Genomic DNA, 20,361 nt, shown 5'->3' on the forward strand with positions numbered 1-20,361 from the left:
ATGACAACAACTCTTCTATTTCTTGTAACATCTGGAGTTAACTTCTTTTAAAAGAGAGAATTTGAGGTTTTTGTGGCCGAAGGGTTGTTTTGCCTTCTAAAAAGCCATTTCTTTTTAATGATGTGCCAATTGCCCTTGTGCGGCATTTCTTCTTATGTGTGGTGGCGGCCAAGAATATTAAAACACGACTAAATGCTATCACAAATGGCAGCGTTTTTAAGATCAAAGATTTACAGATTAACTTTATTGAAAACTAGCTGTGTAGGAAGTTATCCTCCCACATTGGCTGTTTTCCTTTAAGTGTATAGCAATTTTTGGCTGAATGGTGAATATGGTATGCCCAGTTTCTCCTGTGGGCTGTTTTTAATATACTGGGTCTAAGATGGTAACAGTTTCCCATAGACACTGGTGCCGTTCAGAAGATTACCGTATTTTTCGCTCTATAACACGCACCCGACCATAACACGCACGTAGTTTTTAGAGGAGGAAAATCCGTAGGCATGCCATCCGTAGGCATTCCCTCCATAACACGCACAGACATTTCCCCTTACTTTCTAGGAGGAAAAAAGTGAGTGTTATGGTGCAAAAAATACGGTACGTATGTTGAACTTCGGTTTGCTCTTGGGGAAATTACTGCCACAACAGTACACCAATTTGCAATTCACTATTATAGCCTGCTGTTCAGTCCTGTTTGAAAGTGCTATACGCTCATCCTTTGGTTAATTTCCACAATAACCCCGCATAGTACCAAGAATGTTTATGCCACTTATTCACCTCAATTGATTTGCTGAGATACAATCTGGTCAAGTTACTTCTGCATTTACCATTTTCCAGTGCAATACAAACAGTTAAATCTTGCACCAGCCTTTTGAAGTAGATTGTGGAACATGTGGTGTCATTTTACTGCATGTTTCTCTCTCCCGCCCAAGAAGCAACTAACAAAGCAGGTTCAAATTGGGGAAACCTGCAGAATAATGACGACGGTATGTCGTGTGTCTTGGGTGACCCAGCAAAAGAGGCGCATGAGAGATGGGGCTGTTGTTTATGGGAGCATTTGCACACCATTCCACTAGAACTCAAAAGTGAACAGTGAACAGGGCAGGGAAGAAAATTGATTCTACCAAGTATGTTGTTCTCGACTGGCTGAGTTACAGCAGCAAGTGTAAGCAAGGGGGTTGGGGAGACTTCACCATCGCAGTTTCGTGTGACTGGCTTTCCGAACTTTCAGCTGTAAACATCAGTCTCTGCTGCTTAGAAGGCAGCCAGCTGCTTTGAGCAGCTGGAACACGTCACCACGAGCGTGTTGTTCCTGGGAACTGAGAGAGCTCCAAGGAAATGTTGTCTCCTTCACTCAAAAGTCACCAGTTCTGGGAATAAACAAATAAAGCGGCTAAAGCTTTCACCTAAAAGTGAGCTTCGGAAAAGTAATTTTGTGGCCAAGGCTGTTTAGCAGGAAAACATTTCATGGTTCAACCGTGCCCTCTCCCATGCTAATATAATCAGGATGTGTTGACTGGGTGGGTCTATATTTGGTGTGTCTGAAATTGCTAGCAGAATTCTTGACTTCCAGGAACAGAGTCTCTGCTTCTCTGATTCCTAGAATTATTTTCCTCCTCTAAGGTGGCACACAGTTTTCAGTGTGACAACAATTTCATTTTTGCTGTTCTTGGTAACGAAAGCACATCCCTCCATTGCTCTAATGATGCAAAGAACCACTCCACTGCGGGATAAATATACAGTGTGGATGTGGCCACTTGGTTAGGCTGCAGCATCCTGCTTGATGGCAAGAAGAATTACATCATACAATGAAGCCACCCGATTAGAAGTCTGGGGAAACAGTAAAATTCTCTTTACCAGTTGGCAGGATGCTGCAAATAAATCAAATGGCTGTGTGCAAGTTATCGCTGGGTAAATGGAGGTCTGAAGCCATCCATGATAAGGCTTTCTTCGATATGTTGCGTCCTAACATTCTCACTAAAAAAACCTCTAGAACACAACAGAAGCATGTTGTAGCCCACTCATAACCTTTGACCCATGGTTTTTTAAGGGTTTGGGTGGGGTAGGAATGGAGGTAAGGCTATTGATCAAGAGAAAGGCTTTCTTGGCTTAATTGAAGTTCTTGGGCTGCTCCTCTGCCAAACACAGACCAATTAGGGATACGGGAATGCAGCCAGGTTTGCATTTTGTTAATGAAAGATCCAAGCAGGCAAGGAAACGAAGCTCTGATGTTCTCCCCCCGCCCGCCCTGTTCTAGCTGTCTTATTATAGACCATTCGTATAACACCATCTGTTTTGTGGCACTTGTCAAAAAGAGGTAGGGCAAGTCCTTATCCCAGGAGGCTTACAATCTAAAATAGGCACAGGGGAACAAGAGAGGAAATGGAAGCATGGGCAGAAAACAGGATTGCTTCAATTGCATGCACTTGGGTTAGTTACAGGTTGATCATGAGCAATAGACCTAAGTGGGAGAGAATCAGGACCCAGGAAGGAAACAGGAAGTACTGGGACAGGAAGTCAGGGAGAGAACCCCACCCATGCTATATCTGAGCTGGAGCAAACTGGTGTGTGAACCTGCGCAGAACTCAATCCAACATTTTACCTCCAGTCTAAATCCTTCAAGTGCTTTGTCACAGGTAAGGATGACAAACTTGCAGCCCATGATTCCCCCTGGGGGCTAGTAGTAAGGGGTGGTGGTGGTTGGAGTCTAGCATCTGGAAGACCATTGATTTCCTCAGCCTTGCAATAATGTGGAGGGGCTACTGGGATTAAGGAACAGTAATCCTGTGGGCTACACACGAGGGGGACAATGTGCTGAACAATATGAGCAGGCTTTTCAGAGGCCTGGTGTTGCAGTTCACAAGGTAGGAGGAGCTTTATAGAGCCCACCTGGGCAAAGATGCCACACCCAAGCAGCCTTCCTTGACACACAGAGTTTATTCCACCTATTGGCATCCTGCAGGAATATTCTAATTTTAAATATTTTTCTCTGTTTCCCCGTGAACACTGGGTACAGCCTGAAGCAAGAAGGAAATGTCATTGAACATGCATGTAATAGTGCTTTATAAGGGATGTACTGAGGCTTTTCCCTAATTTTGAAGACAGCACATTCCTATGGAAAGCAACAACTCTTTATAAACTAGTCTGACAAAGTAGACTTTGCCAGCTATACAAACAGAGGCCAAGTCTTGTTTAAAACGTTTCAGTAACTTCTGAATATAGTCACACAAACGCTTACTAGGCCTAGCATCTCCTGAGTCTTAATCACCAGGTGTGCTGGGCCAGGTGTTAATGTAGTCTGCTATAGAATATCTAATTGAATACTAATTAAATAGCTGTGGGTCTGTTGTTGTGGGTGCTTCTGGTTAAGTTCTATTTAAATGGGGGAACACTGGAGTCAGGTCTTATTAGCAAAAAAAAGCCAGGTCTCTGCCCCAAGGTGCTTGCAAAATTTTAACCATGAGTGGCAGGACTGGAGGCAAGGATTACAGGAGAGGAAGATAGGCAAATGAAGTTGCACATGCTTGGGCTTTGTTTAGGGTGGGAGTAGGGGTAAGCTAAAAGTTTCATTGAAGAGGTGGGTTTTGAGCAATGCTTGGAATGAACTGATTCAGATTAACCAATTCACTGTATTAATTTAAAAAAATCTCTGAACTGCACCTGAAAGTAGTTCATAGAATTTCTAGGTGAACTGAACATGAATTAAGTTCCTTTGGCAGTGGAACTTTGGGTGATTTTTAATTCAGTTCCAAATTTAATTCATTACGTACTGTGTACATGCTACCCCAGGCAAATGTTACTCTATGGTTTCTGGTGAGTTTTCTTATTGCTTTTCTTATCACAAAAAATAAAAATAAAAATCTTTTTTCTTTGGCGGGGGGAGTAGGTCTGTGGCGCAAAAGGTCCAAATCAATTTAACTGTGTAACCTGAATAGTCCAGTAGCACCTTAGAGACCAACTAAGTTTGTTCTTGGTATAAGCTTTCGTGTGCATGCACACTTCTTACTTGGTGGAGAGAGGGCTGAGTAGCCTATAAAAGCAGAACAGTGGTGTGTGTGTGTGTGTGTGTGTGTGTGTGTGGCAGGGAGAATGTCTCCCACTTTTTAAATGGAGCTGAGTTGAAGAAATACCTTTTTTATTTTTAGAAGAGGGTTTCCTTAAATAAAAGACGCTAAGAAAAATTCCCTGCCTATACAAGTTTGTAGAAAGTATTCCAAAATTTTAAAAAGTACAGTGGTACCTCGGGTTACATACGCTTCAGGTTACAGACTCCGCTAACCCAGAAATAGTGCTTCAGGTTAAGAACTTTGCTTCAGGATGAGAACAGAAATCGGGCTCTGGTGGTGCGGCGGCAGCAGGAGGCCCCATTAGCTAAAGTGGTGCTTCAGGTTAAGAACAGTTTCAGGTTAAGAATGGACCTCCAGAACGAATTAAGTACTTAACCCGAGGTACCACTGCATATATATATTTTGTAATTTTCATGAGTTCTTTTTTTTAAAAGTCCCTTTTTTAACTACCAAACTTTTAGAAGACATCTAAAGGCAGCCCTGTTTAGGGAACCTTTTAATGTTTAATAGGTTATTGTATTTTAGTGTTTTGTTGGAAGCCACCCAGAGTGGCTGGGGAAACCCAGTCAGATTGGTGGGGTATAAATAAATTATTATTATTATTATTATTATTATTATTATTATATTTTTTATTATATCAAGAACAAACTTAGTTGGTTTCTAAGGTGCTACTGGACAATTTTATTTTTTAATATATTTTGACTGCGTCAGACCAACACGGCCACCTACCTAAATCTGAATTTGCCAGTATGTGATTGGGGCGTATCTGAAAATACCGTATTTTTCGCCCTATAGGACGCACTTTTTCCCCTCCAAAAATGAAGGGGAAATGTGTGTGTGTCCTATGGGGCGAATGCAGGCTTTCGCTGAAGCCTGGAGAGCGAGAGGGGTCGGTGCGCACCTCCAGGCTTCAGGAGAGCCCCACCGCCAGCCCCACAAGCTCGGGGGACAGCGGGGAGGCGCAGCGCGCCTTTCCCGCTGTCCCCCGACTTGGTTAGAAGGCTGGCGGAGGGCTTCCCCCTCCTCCAGCCCCGCAAGCTCCCAGAGCGATGCCAAAGCTGCACGCAGCTTCGGCATCGCTCTGGCTCCCGTTCTGGGGGCTGGGGGAGGGGGAAGCTCGGGCTTCCCCCCGCCCCAGCCCCGCGCCTGGGGGGGGGAAATAAATTTTTTTCCTTTATCCCCCCCCAAAAAAAATCTAGGTGCGTCCTATGGACCGGTGCGTCCTATAGGGCGAAAAATACGGTAGTTACAGTTTAGAAGCACCAACAAATGGGGAGAAGAGGGAAAGAATGAATGGTCTGGAGAAGTCATTAAGACAGTTGCTCAAAAGCAGACTTGTGATGGGTAAAGTGCTATGCAGATATTTTATGGAGTGTGCTTAGAAAACAAAACTTTGGGTGTCACAAGCCCACCTGCTATAATCAGCATCATGATATGCTGGTTTTACTTAATTCCTTTGGATTTTTGCAGGAGGTGGGCGTGTCTCTTGGTTGTTCAGCTACTTGCCCATTCACCCACTTGCTCAGGTGCGCCATCTGCTGACTGACTTAAAAACAAAAATTTATTTGGGTGGGCCCTTTGATGGAAATTCGTTCTTCTTTCCAATGCTTTTTTTTTTTTTTTTTTTAAAAGCTGCATCTGTCACAGCAAAATTCTCATTAGAATGAGGCTTCAAGGTGGGTCAGTTACAGATTTGCCCACCCACTTTCTCACTATCCATTGGTTAATAGGCGAAAAGGTGTACCATTTTAATCAGTTTAGATTTTAGGAGGAGTCACAGGGGTGGTCTTTTGCTGAAGCAGCAGCAGTTAAAACCCTTATCATATGACATTTCAAAGACTTAAGGCATTGATAGTGGCATAAGCTGCTTTCTCAGGCAAGGGTCATTCCTCTTCATCTTTCTAGTCCACAAGCCTTACTACATAGAGGAATATACACATAGTTAAGTGGCTTGCGAGACGCTGGTGGTGCTGTGGGTTAAACCACAGAGCCTAGGGCTTGCCGATCAGAAGGTCGGGTGAGCTCCCGTTGCTCAGTCCCTGCTCCTGCCAACCTAGCAGTTCGAAAGCATGTCAAAGTGCAAGTAGATAAATAGCTACCACTCCGGCGGGAAAATAAATAGCGTTTCTGTGCACTGCTCTGGTTCGCCAGAAGCAGCTTAGTCATGCTGGCCACATGACCCAGAAGCTCCCTTGGCCAATAAAGCGAGATGAGTGCCGCAACCCCAGAGTTGGCCACAACTGGACCTAACGGTCAGGGGTCCCTTTACCTTTTAAGTAGCTTGCAGTGTGCAGCTTTAGGCTGCAGCAATACAGCAAGCTCTGTTTCTGCTTCACAATACCCTTGCTGAGCTACAACTGTTTGTTAAACTTGCCATTACAAGGTGGCAAGAGAGCTTGGCCTTAGGAATTGCCCAAGTAAAAAAATAGATGGGGTGTATCGGGGGTGGGGGGGCCGCTGAACATTTTGCACATGTTCACGGCCCCCTCAAAATACAATAAATAAACCAACCCAAACAAAACTGGTAATGCTTGGGTCCCCAAAACAACAGACAACCCCCCTCCCACTCTCAAAACAAAGGGGAAGTCACCCCCCCAAAGGAACAGACAGCCCCCCAACCAAACGACCATCAAAAGTATTTTATTTTAAAAGTTGAAAGGGGCAGATGACATTGGTGGGTGCAAAATGGGGAGGTCCGCGGGTGCTGTGATCCCCAGAGGTTGACACGGTCCAGTTCACGGGCAATCAAAGTCTTGGCAGGGGACGTCAGGACTGGGGGCAAGATGGCAGGGTGGGAACAAGAATGGGGGTCTAGAAGCCAGGAGTCAGGAAGCCAAGAGTCCGAGGGTCAGGAAGCAAGGAGGCACGAAGTCAGGGGTCCGAGGATCAAGAAGCAAGGAGTCAAGAAGCTGAGGTTCAAGGTTCAAGGATCAGGAAGCACGAAGCCAAACGCTGCAAGGCAGGGAGCGTGTTGCTGTGGCAAAAAGCCAAAGGGAAATGCTGACCTTATATCCCTTCCTTGCTCTTGCCACCAGGTGCTGTGAGTTACCAATCGGCCTCACCTCTGGGGCTGCACCTTGCCTCTTCAGAACACACTTAGGAAGGCCCCAGTCCTGCAAAGTCCTATTGGTATGGGGCCTGGCTCCTGCACGCACACCTGACAATAAATATGACTCTTCCAAGTATTGCCTGTGAGGCATGCTAGACACTCGGTTAGGAGTGTTGCGTTCCAAATATTTACGTGGTTCTGCATGGGACCAGGCATGAAGGCAGTGGCACTCCTGATGCTCTCTGTATGTGAACTTGGAGAGAGATGGGGAAATAGATTACGGTGACAGATAAAGAGAAGCTTCCAAGGCCTATGTGGATTTGATGCTGTGGGGAGGAAAGGGTGAAGAACAGGCCATTAATTAAAAACGGGATACTGGCTCACACTGTCGTAGCCACAAGCTTCCAGTTCAAATATTGTCTTTGTCACAAGCTCTCTAGATACAAAGGGTGTCCAAGTTCCTGTGAGAGTTGGAATGTTATTAAGCTATTTATGAATAGGATTAGGAAGAAACAGGGCTCAGCTTCGTACTTCGGTGCTGGAGTCTGTGTGTGGTGTGTGTCCTGCGTTTTGCAGCTTAACCTGACTTAGTTTCCAAGAGTTTTAATGAAATCGAATCTTTATTGAGTCACAGCTTAACCTTGGGACCTAGAAGGTAGCACTCAGGATGTATCTCTCTGTGTTTTCCCAGTAATGAAAGAAGGCCCATATATCTGGGATTAGTTTGGGGAGGGGGGAAGTCTGTAGTGGAATCCAGCCACTGCAGTAGGCGGTGCAAAAATATCCTGCGTATTCCTCGGAGGATATGGCCACTTCCTCAAACTAGTCCTGTACTCCACTAATGCTTAGAAGCCAACAAAACCCATCTATAAATGTCAAGATAAGCGTAACTGGTGGAACTATAAATGGGTGGCTTTCAGACTTACTGCTTTCAGCACCAGCTCATCTGCTAAGGATGCTTGGCACATCTGCCACAGAACTCCAGCACTGCAGAGTGGCTTTTTTGGGAGATGCACAATCACTCATTTCTGAAGGGCACAGGCCAGGCCTGTCTGATCTTCCTTTCCTGAACCGAGTGTGCAACATTCTCTATCACAACTGCATACCTACCGTAGGGGAAGATCGGTGGTGGTGGACAAGCTTGTCAGTCATTGCTTACCTTTCTGTTAAGGAGGTAATGGTAAACTTCCGTGGAGGTCCAGGGTTTCCCTGAAAACGGTTTAAAACACCGCTGTTCTAAAAGGATTATGTACGTTTGTGTCAAATCCAAATTTCCTCTTCCTGGATATATTTGTATTCCTTCCTCCTCACTCCAGAAAAAGCAGTCTTTTGATCTTTCCGCGTATCTCTTCTTCACCTTCTGTTTTTGCACAGCTGCCTGTGGATTATGGGTACAACTGCCAGCACAGCTCAGCAGACGACGACGGCAACATTTGAGAATATCCACGGCAGCAGCGGAACGATGGAAGACCGCCATTCCCTCAGCATCCACTCCTTCCAGACGGTCGGCCTCCACAACAACAAGGCCAAGTCGATTATCACCAATAAGGTGGCACCTGTAGTCATCACGTGAGTTGCCCCCCAACCAGTGATGTTCCTGAAATTCCTTGAACCTCTGTGCCGGTAGCTTAGAGAACCGTTGTCTTAGAATCGCAGATCATGGAATCATAGAGTGGGAAGGGACCCACCCTGAGGATCATCTAAGTCCAGCCCCCTGCAATATGCAGCTGTCCTATACAGGGATCAAACCTGCAACCTTGGCATTACCAGCACCATTCTCTAACCATGCTCTTCTGAAATGCATGTGTCTGCTTCCCCCCGTCTTCCTGCATCAAAGGTTAGATGTAGACCAGACTGTTGGCAGAAGAGGCATCGCTCAGTGGTAGAGCATCTGCTTTCAGGCAGAGGGCGCCAGGTTCAATTCCCAGTGTCCCAGAACCTTGGAGAGCTGCTGCGAACCAGTGTGGACAATTCTGAGCTATCTGAACTCTGTATAAGGCAGCCTCCTCTGTAATTCTGCCTGTGCAGTTTGGTAGAAGAGGCAGTTTGCACAGACTTCTAACATCTTAACACCTCTTTTCATCTCTCCTCAGTGCTCCAAACTAACTAGGGGTGGAAAGAAAGTAGACTGGGATCTACTGCCAGATCTTTGGGTGATTTGCAGTATTTGTTACACTGCTAAAAAAAGAAAAGCACATATTTAAAGCCCTATTTAATTGCAGAAAACCCCACTATGAATTTCTTCCATGTGCTTCTTACAGCTACAATTGCAAAGAAGAGTTTCAGATTCATGATGACTTATTGAAGGCCAGCTATACTGTGGGGCGGATTACAGAGTCTACTCCGGAGCATTACCTTGTACAGGTGAGCACCGTAGACTTTCCTCGGGGCATCCAGCATGCAGGGACTGAGGCATAAGGATGTAAGAAGAGCTTCTCCTCCCTCCCCCCCTGCTGTGACCAGCCAGATGCTGCTGGAGAAAGCGGAGCATGAAGTCAGTTGCCCTCTCCTGCTGTTGTCCCATCTGGCAAATGGCCTCTGAGTAGGAGGTTTCCTCCAGCCAATACAGCAAACAGCCGTATCTTCCATGAATCTGTGTCAATCCCCTTTTAAAGTCATTTAAGCTAGTGGCCATTACTGCATCTTGTGGCAGCAAATTCTGTGACCGATTTATGTGTTGTATGAAAAAGTTGGTTGGAGATCGTTCCACCAGTGTGAGCCTTTCAGCTTCTTGGTTGGAATGATCTCCCCTTTCCTTCCCCTGGACACTGTTTTGGAGGTTCCCCTGACCTTCCCAAAGTCAAGTTTGTGGGTTTGGGTGCCCAATGGCGGCAAAAAGGCTCATTGCACTAGCAGAAAACCTTGCACTGGCTTCTGCTAGCAGGACTTAACAGCTGAATCTGGCCCATAGCATCCTGCCTTCTTTTCCATGTTGAAATATGCATTATACTTTTTCTACTTTCTTTTTCCCTTCCCTATTACAGGGGAAATACTTTATGGTCCGTGACGTATACAGCAAGCTAGATGTTCTCAACACTGCTAGCAGCTGCGGTGCTCCGAACTTTCGGCAGGCAAAAGGGGGATATTCTGTGTTTGGGATGGGCCAGCCCAGCTTAAATGGATTCAAGCAGGTCCTGCAGAAACTGCAGAGCGACGGCCACAAGGTCTGTGCGGGCATGGAAGTCAAGCTAATGCACAACTCAGAATGCGAACGGGAACAACAGTTCACTACTCCCACAACCCTCCACACGTTCTTTCAACGCGTAAGGGGGGTTCATGTGAAGCCCCTGCTGACCATTTTACTTTTTAAAATCCTATTTGCTTTTCGCTTTGAGGTTGTTGTTTTTAACAACCATGGGGTGTATACATGTTAATGAAACAAGGAATAAATAAATCATTGGGCACCAGCACGATGACCCCCCAAATTTTTGTAAACTTTTAATTATTGTTATTTCATTTTGTAATGCATATAAAACAGGGAGTGCAATTATAACAACCTACAAAAATTACAGGCGAACAAACTATGAAATAGTGTGATGAGCAGTTGCACCGGAGTCAAAATAACAAAAGTCCAAGTAAATGCTGTCAGTTTTATCAGATTGAGGGCACAGGCGCTACTGAAATTCGTTGCCCATCCGTTTCTACATTTGAGATGTTAGCAAAGCATTTTGTGTGTGCCTTTGCGTGCTTGTGATTATGTCATAATTTCCTATCTGCTTTCAGCTATGATGTGCCGTTAGCCTCATGCTTCCGTGTCCCTATAACTATACGAATATGTGCGTGGTGTTCTTATACTCCCACTCCCCCATGTGTGCATGTGTGATGAATCCAAATATAGCTGTTGAGTGGGAACAGAACAAAAAGATTCCACTTTAATATGTACATGAAGACCGTGATGTAGTGACAATCTTTTATTCTTCTCGGAACAGCACCTGGGAGCTTTGCCTCGAGCTGTTGTGCATGTAGCACATAGTCCGTATAGTTAGTCAGGGTCACTAGAGTCAAAAAGAAAATGCTAGAGGTTAAAAAGAAAAGAGGTGACCCATAGGAAAGTGGCAATGCATCAAATGGGCTCTTATCTGATATCAACTTGCAGCTTAGCTTACCGACACGGTTTAGCCAACACTTTCCTCTCTGTTGCAGCAGGAGTGCATCGTATTCTGTGTCCGCGAGGAACCCGTGCTTTTTCTGCACGTGGACAATGACTTCATGCCCTACACTCCCAGGGGAAAGGAGAACCTGCACGAAAACCTGCACAGCCTGCACAGGGGTGTCAAAGTCGAAAACCTGGAGCTCTCTATTCGGAAAGAGGTGATTTTTCTGAGTGTCCGAGGAGGTTGCACGTGGGACCTGCTAGAGATGGGATAGTCCGTTCATTCCTTGTCTCAGTGCCTTGCCACTTAATTCCACTACAGCAGACATAGGAAGCTGTTCCATGTACCTGTTCCTGGAACTGGAAGTGGGGAGAGTGTTTGTGGTGCTCGGATCTTGCTCTGAGGGCTTCCAACAGGCATCTGGCTAGCAACTGCGAGAACAGGATGCTGGGCTAGTTGGGCCTTATCTTCTTAAAGTCAGACCACTGATCTATCTAGCTCAGGACTGGCAGCACTGGAGTCCCCTTGCACGTAACGTGTGACCTTTATTCCAGATCTTCTGGCTTATTTTTGGGGTGTTTTTTAAAAATATAGCTAGATGGTAGGTATGCACTTAAATTATTGAGCTGGTCATGTAGTTTATTGATGGGAAGTCAGTATGTGTGTGTACATTTGCTGATAATTCTGTGTTGTAGAACTGGGAAGCCATATTATAGACAACTTCATATTCTGCTGAGAGGACAAATAGGTATTGTTATGGCTATCGGGTGGTTGCTCGAGAGCGATCGGGGAAGATGCCTCACTGGTCTTTTCAAAAGCTTTATTATTGGTGCTAAAACCTTTACAAAGGCAGAGCGCATCTATTCCATGTCTTGCTCACTCGCTGGCAGAATCTGGGAGTGGGCGGTCCTTACACCTTCCCCAGCAGAGTAGTTTCTTGACCCCCAGCCTACACCTCCCCTCTCTGTGTGAAAGCCTACTGCGCAAGGAAGGATTGGGTAAAGAGGGCTCCCTCCTCCCCACTTTGCTCAGGCAAGGTGTCCTGGCACCACCTTTCATCCTCCGAGCCCTGCATCTCCTCCCCGCTAGAGGCGTGGCTTCCTTCCTCCGCTGAGGAAAGAAGAAGAAGAAGAAGAGGAGTTTGGATTTGATATCCCGCCTTTCACTCCCTGTAAGGAGTCTCAAAGCGGCTAACATTCTCCTTTCCCTTCCTCCCCCACAACAAACACTCTGTGAGGTGAGTGGGGCTGAGAGACTTCAGAGAAGTGTGACTGGCCCAAGGTCACCCAGCAGCTGCATGTGGAGGAGCGGAGACGCGAACCCGGTTCCCCAGATTAGGAGTCTACCGCTCTTAACCACTACACCACACTGGCTCTCTGCTGCTTCCCACGATCTTTGGGGGCTCTCTGTAATCCATCCGCCTTTCCCCCTCTCGCCCCTGAGCCGATGGCAGTTCCCTGACAGGTATATTAATTAGCATGGCATTCTGTGAGCTCCTTTGTCATAGTGTAGTCCATTGTTGTTTCAGTAGCATCTGCCTTACTGGATAGGACTGGGCTAGGGATAGGAAGTGGTTCCCAGGTTTCCATGGCGACCTATCCGTGGCCAAACTTGGCCCTCCAGCTGTTTTGGGACTACAACTCCCATCACCCCTAGATAACAGGACCAGTGGTCAGGGATGATGGGAATTGTAGTCCCAAAACAGCTGGAGGGTCATGCTTGGCCATTACTGCAAACGTTTTCAGTGGGATACACAGATATCTGCCATGGTACCTCTTGGTTCAGTGGCACAGGTCCTACTTGGATAAACCATGTGAGTGGGTAGAATGGACTAATTCCTCTAACTTGAAATTTACCATGGCGCTCTCATGTCTCTGTGGTAAAATATTAGGCCAGTGGGTACTCTCTGGGAGGGTGTGTGTGTGTAGGTGTAGGTGTAGGGAAGTTGTGGAGGCGTGTTTTATAAAGCAAGGCTCTTCTCAGGTTGGTTTATTGGATTTATCTGTTGAAGATACACGACTTTGCCCAGCTGAAGGAGAACACGTATTACGTCTACAACGATATCGAGCATTTCAAAGACGAGCCCCATTCGGTGAGAATCCGCTACGAAGAAGACATCCACGTGACAGAAGAAGTTTACAAGAGGCCCGTCTTCCTGCTGCCATCTTACAGGTAACTTTTCCATGAGAGAACAAAATGGTCCCTGCTTGATTATATCATTCGTGTTAACTTGGCTGTCTCTTCTTTTCAAATGTTCTTTGTCCATCTTCATCTTCCTTTTATGCAGTGTGTGTGTGTATTACTGAGGGTTCCGTGCCCCCCCATAAGGTAATAGAACTGTAAAAACATACTGTACTTTCCTCAAGGACAAACCTTTTACCTGTAAATAGATTAGATTAGAAGTAGCGTCCCCCTTAGTATTCCTCTGCTTTCAGAAGTGGTGGCAGCCTGGAAGAGGCCTTTTCTGTGGCAGGCCCCCCCCCCCCCAAGTTGTGGAACACCCCACAGAGGTGTGTCTGGTATTAGATACAGCCTGGCCTTTGACGCTTGAGATGTGTGTTCTCAGGGCTATCCATCATATTCCTGGGACTGTAATTTGTTTTAACTGTTTTTAATTCTAAATTTCAAATTGTTGTCAGGACAGGTAATAATAACAATAATACAGTGGAACCTTGGTTCTCGAACTTAATCCATTCTGGGAGTCCGTTTGACTCCCGAAACCATTCAAAAACCAAGGCGCAGCTTCCGATTGGCTGCAGGAGCTTCCTGCACTCAAGCGGAAGCCGCACCAGACGTTCAGCTTCCGAAAAACGTTCGCGAACTGGAACACTTACTTTCGGGTTTGCAGCGTTTGGGAGCCGATTTGTTCAACAACTAAGTCGTTTGAGAACCAAGGTACCACTGTAATAATAATGGTAGTTGTGTTCAAAGAATAAAAGTATTTTTGTTGAGAGGGGAAGCCTTGCACACAGCTTGTAAGTTCAGAAAGCGAGCAGGCTGTTACACCACTGAGGCACACAACAATGGCAAGAACCAAACACAGCCCTACTACAGAGGCTTATAACTGAACAACTGACAAAAGAAAGAGTTGGGGGACGAGTGGAGTGAATTTAGCAGGTTGCCACAGGCATCGTATGTAGGTTCCTCCTCCTTTCCATGCTGGCACATTGAATTAACCTAACTTCTGGGTGAGTGGAATTGACAATGCAGTATTTAAAAAAAACACGCCTATAGTTTTGATGCTGGCTGTTTTTGTCTCTCTGCTCCCAGTAACACCCCCTTTCTTTGCAGGTACCACCGGCTGCCTTTGCCTATGGATGGAGCCCCCTTGGAAGTGCAACTTGATGCTTTCATCAGTTTCCTCAGGGTAAGGGCTGCCAAAGAATGTTAGGGTCTACAAGCTGCCTTGAGTGTAGCATCCTCTGTTTTAAACAGGTGGCAACATGCAAAGCTGTTGCTGCTCAAGATAGCGCAAGTTGGATGCCATTGGTTGGTGAAAGATTTATCTTTCCTTCCTTTTGCCTGCTGCTGCCATGCACATACAGCTAAAAGCGGTGGCTATTTTTTGGCACTCTGGAGCTTGTAGCTGAATACAGGCATTTGTTGGCAAACCTATATTCGCTTTGGGAGCGTGTCTGGAGTTTCGCGACCATGTTTGGATGCCTGATGTGAAAAACCCAAATGTCCACCCACACAGGTTTTTTTTTTAAAAAAAGGTGTGTGACCCAGCCAGAAGTTTAAAACACTTTTCAAAAAGTGTAATTGATTTCATTTGAAATCAGTTTGGCTTGAAACTGCAAGCATAAGATTGTTTTAGAAATGAGATATTGTTCCATTGATAACAAGAAATAGAAACGTGTTTTTCAATATTTCTGCCTTCCAAGGAGTTTTCAACCATGTTTAATATAGGAAGTTAATTTGAGAAAGGTTTTTTTTGGGGGGGGGTAAGAAGATCTTCCTGGCTTTGGGGGACAGTAAGCCATTTTGGAATGTTTCTCTTTTTTGTTGTTCATTTTTATATCCCACACTCCAAAAAAGAGCACTCAAGGCAGCTCATTTTAAAAACAAACTAATGGTACATCATAAAAAAAGGAATCAAACAGTAGTAAAAGAAACAGCAACAGCATGTAAAAATCAATCACTTTTTGTCTTCTTGCCAACTCTTCTGTTTATTTATTAAGGCACCCGGTCAACTGTATCCTCTATACCACTCCAGTGTAAGTTGGGAGTTGAGGCATTCTGGTTTTCCAGATTCACTTTAGAGATTGATTAGATGACTGAAGTTGTACGTTTTATGTAAGCCCCAAATAAGTTTGCGGGTTGGACTCTGTTTGAAATCAGTAGTTTCTTTCCCCCCAAAGCTTGCAATCTACCCTGAGGTATCAATTGCAAGTCCTGTGGGCTTGGTGGGATACAGAACCCTATGTCCTTCCAGATGGCATGGGACTGCAATTCCCATCAGCCCCAGGCAGCACAACCAAAGGTCAGGGATGCTGGGAATTGGAGTCCCAGCAGCATTTGGAGGGCTACAGGTTCAGCATCCCTGGATTAAACCATATGTGACATGAGCAACATAACTATCAACCCCCCGATAGCAGAACAAACGAGATGGCGGTCTAGTTTGGGAGAAATGCCGCTATCCTCTTTCTGCCATGTACTTTTCCTTCTCTCCCTCCTGTGCTTCAGCAATACAAGCCTGTTATTTCCCAGATTATAAGAGAGACCTCTCCTCTGGCCCCATCAGCTGTCAATCTGAGGGAATGGCACTGTATTTTTGTCCTGCAGGAAAGTCCCAATGTGCTCCTTCTCCAAGACCCCAGCAGGCCTCCTCCCGCCCTGCTCTTCAGCTGCCAAACGGGAGTTGGAAGGACCAACCTAGCCATGGTTTTGGGCACTCTGGTGCTTTATCACCGCAAGGGTGGGCTGCAGAAACAAGAGTAAGTATACCTTAAACAAGAGTAAGTATACCTTTTCATCCTGAGCTAGCATAATGGAAATGAAGCTGAGAGGGAGGAGTGTTGGTTTGACTGGCATTGGAGATTCTGGCTTCCCTTACATCCAAATGTTGGGGCTGTACTCCATTTGGAACTATATAGTTTCAAGGGGACAGAAGATTCTTTTAGGTTTCACCTCCATACACCACTCTCCCTTGCGGATCAGTCTTTGTACCCTGGTCCACAGTGTCTCACTTTCCATTGCTGCTATAACTCTGATTGGTGGGAGCAAGTATGACAGTGCAAATAGTTGTGTCTCAAGTAACTAAGCCACACCATAAACTACAGGGGAAGCATTTGTGGGAACCCTAGACGTTCTAGGGCAGCCTTTCTCAATCTTAGGTCCCCAGCTGCTGTTGGACTACAACTTCCATCATCCCTAGCTAGCAGGACCAATGGTCAGGGATGATGGGAGTTGTAGCCCAACAACAGCTGGGGACCCAAGGTTGAGAAAGGCTGCTCTAGGGTTATTATGCTGGGAAAACAAAGCATGCACTGCTTACCTTCCTACATTGCAGGGGGTTGGGCTAGAGGACTGTTTGGGTCCCTTCCAACTCTGCAATTCTATGATTCTGTGATTCTATGATCTAAATCTTTGATTCTATGATTTTATATGTTGCATGTAGATGACCAAAATGCAGAACAGGAAAATAGGATTATGAAATAATTGGCTTGGGAGACATTATTGACTCCTGTAGTAGTATATAAGTGGCCAGCTCTTGAAGCGGAATGATATTTCATTGAGTGTGGATGTAATAAACACCATGGCTTGTGTGTGTCTATATGAGGGTGTTGGTATATGAAGCAGGGGATTACATCTGATGGATATTTTTGAATGGGTGGAATTGTGCTCTCAAGTTGGCATAGCTGTGTGTGTGTGTGTGTGAGAGAGAGAGAGAGAGAGAGACAGAGAGAGAGAGAGAGAGAGAAAGAAAGAGAGAGAGAGAGAGAGTTCACTTCCCATTAAAGAAATCATATTTTGACCTTTTCCAATTACAGCCTTCCACAGCCCACTAAGTCTTTGCCAAGGGATCGATTTCGAATTATTCAGACCTTTATTGACATAGTACCGAAAGGCCAGCAGATAGTTGAGGAGGTAAGCAAATTTGCATTGATTTGCAGATGGAGCCTTGGCAATAAAGTCCATGACACCCATCCCCTGCTGCCCTTGTCCTTCTCTTGACTCCCTTTCTCTCCCCCCCCCCCATTTCTGCTGTCTGAAGTCCTTGCCCGTGGCAGCTACTGATGTAGAACCAAGCACGCCATATCTCTTTAAGGCTAAGATGGTGTTACCGGGCACCACTTGTTCAGAAGTGATTGTCAAAGCTCTCTTCACAACAGCTAGTCAAGGGTGTAGAACAGAGCTTTCCAAACTGTGTGTCGCGCGAACACTCCCCAAGCTCCTGGGGCTGGAAAGGGGTTAGCTTAACCTCCAGTTTGCTAGTAAAGCTGAATTATTGTGCTGCAAAATGATGCATGTCCAAAAAGTGTGTCACCAACATGAAATGTTTGGGGAGCACACACTGGTTGCAGTGCTCCTTTAGCATTATTTGCATAATGGTTAATGTTGGAGGTTGATGATGGACTTTCTTTCTTTTAATTAGGTTGTACCTACCAGCACCGTTTTGGGGGGTTCTATACAAATGCATGGAATAGTGAAACAAATTTAATAAAACCTGGTTAAGAGAACAGCACAGTCAAAACCAAAGCTGTTTATTCTCCCCAGTTGTTCTCAACCCCCCAATGAAGAAAGGGAATGCATCTACGCTAGAAACTTTTCGATTACCTGTGAACTTGATAAGTTTGAAGGTTGTCCAGAAAGTGGCCGCAATTTTGAACTGTGCCGTTAAACTGGGGAGTGCCTTTCCAGGCGATAAGACCAATGGGGGTGTGCGCAAATGTAGCATGCAAGAGATTGAAGGGTACAGAATCCTCTCCCTCTTGAGTAGATTGACATTTGGCTTTTGGCTTTCTCAGGTGGATTCCGCTATTTCCTTGTGTTCGGAAATGCATGACATGAAGGAAGCCATCTACGAGAATAAGAAGAAGCTGGAAGGGATTGGAGAAGATTATCGGATTCAGGTATCGGTCGGGCTGAGCCTCCTCCTTGAATTTTTAAGCATTTAATTTAATGATTGAATTAGTTTACTACTTAAAATCTTGACCTAAGCTTATGGCATTATTAAGTTTCCTAAGGTGGCGTCCGCAGCTGGGTTTGACCCATGTTATGATTATGCCTTTCTAAGGGACATTGGGATATTTAATGTACGTCTACCTCAGCTCACAACTGATGTTTCCTTGGAAGAAAGGCCACCTTTTAAAATTTAACTTAGGCTCCATCTGTGTTACACATTAAAGCCATGTCATACCACTTTAAACAGTCATGGCTCCCTCAAAAGAATCCTGGGAACTGTAGTTTGTTAAAAGTGCCAAGAGTTGTTAGGAAGCCCCTATTCGTCTCACAGCGCTACAGTTCCCAGAGTTTCCTGGGAAGAGGGATTGGTTGTTAAACCACTCTGGGGATTGTAGCTCTGTGAGGAGACTAAGGGTCTCCTAGGGACACGGGTGGCGCTGTGGTCTAAACCACTGAGCCTCTTGGGCTTGCTGATCAGAAGGTTGGCGGTTTGAATCCGCACGACAGTGGTGAGCTTCCATTGCTCTGTCTCAGCTCCTGCTGACCTATTAGTTCGAAAGCATGTCAGTGCAAGTAGATAAATAGGTACCACTGGGGCGGGAAGGTAAATGGCATTTCCGTGCACTCTGGTTTCCGTCACGGTGTCCCGTTGCGCCCCGAAGTGGTTTAGTCATGCTGGGCACATGACCCAGAAAGCTGTCTGTGCACAAACGCCGGCTCCCTCAGCCTGAAAGCAAGATGAGCGCCGTAACCCCATAATCACCTTTGACTGGACTTCGGAGTCCAGGGGTCCTTTACCTTTACTTTTTTTTAGGGGTCTCCTAACAACTTTCAGGAGCTGTGGGGTATTGGCTTAGTTGTGTTGCTGCAACTCATCCTAGCTAGGAACTTACATTGGTATACATACACATGTGACTTTGCCTCTACAGAATATCTTAGCATCTTGCTTCCCTAGAATATTAAAAATAAATATTATTCTTAGCATTTTATGTAGTGCATTAAAAATCTTCCAAGGACTTCCAAGGGCCATAGAGTAGCATTCAGTAGCCCCATTCAGCATAACACGTTTTATAGAAATTGCACTTGCTCATTAGTTCTCCCAAGCTTCGTTAGACATTTTCTCCTTTTGCATACCAGTTCATTGTCGGTGTTATGTGTTGCCTCTTATTGGACCCACTGTTGTTAATTAGTGTGTACAGTTCTCAATAGTTCCGAGACTCGGCTTCATCTGTCCTTACTGCTTCTTAGATTTTTTGTTTCACTTTTTGAGAAAATGCTCTCTCCGTTCCTGACATACAGCCTTTTCCTAAAAGTTGACAAGAAATGTGAAAAAGGAAAGATGAGCACAGGGGACACACTGCTTCAATTTTCCTTTTGGGTGCCTCTCTCCCCTGCCCTCCCTGCACACACACCCCCGCCCCCCGCGTGCCTAAAGACATAAACAGGATAGACTATAAAATTATTCAGGTGTAAATTATGGCTATAAACAAGGACGGTTTGTACTGAAAGTCAGAAAGCTTTCCAAATGTTTATTCAGGAAACCGGAGGGATGTATTGTTTTATCAAGAGAACACTTGCCGTTGAAGATAAAAGCACTTGCTATTATTTGTTTTTTATCATCACATTTGTAAAGAAAGGTCCAGGCTTTGGGTGGTGCCAGGGCTCACACCAGAAGGGATTTATCTTCTGCGCCACCTCCTGCTTGGCTGAAGGAGACTTAACTGCACTTGCAAGGAAACTGTCTTACATCCCTGGGGCAATGTGTGTGTGGTGGCAGGGCTGAACTCTCATAAAAGCTCTTTCCCTCCCATACCTGAGGGTCTTTTTCTCTTGCCAGCTGTTCAATGCCTTTGTCTCTTTTCCTTCTCTTTGTTCCTTAGCAAGGGCTGTGTCTAACAGGCATGGAAGGTGCAAGGCAGGACTGGTGAGGATGTGGGCTGGGGGGCGGGGAAGGGGCTTGGCTGGGGAAGGGGTGTGGGATGAGGAGAATCTTGAGGGCCAGGTACAAGTGTCTGGAGGGCCACAT

At 45.5% G+C, this 20,361-nt stretch overlaps 1 protein-coding gene across 3 annotated transcripts in view; it reads left to right on the forward strand.

Moving 5' to 3' along the window:
* The window catches only part of PALD1 (phosphatase domain containing paladin 1), a 108,205-nt gene that overhangs the window by 43,947 nt on the left and 43,897 nt on the right, over positions 1-20,361 (forward strand). For all 3 annotated transcript variants that reach the window (XM_081006468.1, XM_081006469.1, XM_081006467.1), the window contains exons 2-10: positions 8,488-8,682; positions 9,375-9,477; positions 10,098-10,277; positions 11,260-11,424; positions 13,219-13,379; positions 14,499-14,574; positions 15,993-16,144; positions 17,201-17,297; positions 18,179-18,283. In XM_081006468.1, coding sequence (XP_080862594.1) covers positions 8,501-8,682; positions 9,375-9,477; positions 10,098-10,277; positions 11,260-11,424; positions 13,219-13,379; positions 14,499-14,574; positions 15,993-16,144; positions 17,201-17,297; positions 18,179-18,283 — 1,221 coding nt within the window. In that variant the 5' untranslated portion in view covers positions 8,488-8,500. The remainder of the gene's footprint in view (positions 1-8,487; positions 8,683-9,374; positions 9,478-10,097; positions 10,278-11,259; positions 11,425-13,218; positions 13,380-14,498; positions 14,575-15,992; positions 16,145-17,200; positions 17,298-18,178; positions 18,284-20,361) is intronic.

This window comes from Podarcis pityusensis, assembly GCF_964106645.2.
Source record: "Podarcis pityusensis genome assembly, chromosome: 5".
NCBI classification, from domain to species: Eukaryota; Metazoa; Chordata; class Lepidosauria; order Squamata; family Lacertidae; genus Podarcis; species Podarcis pityusensis.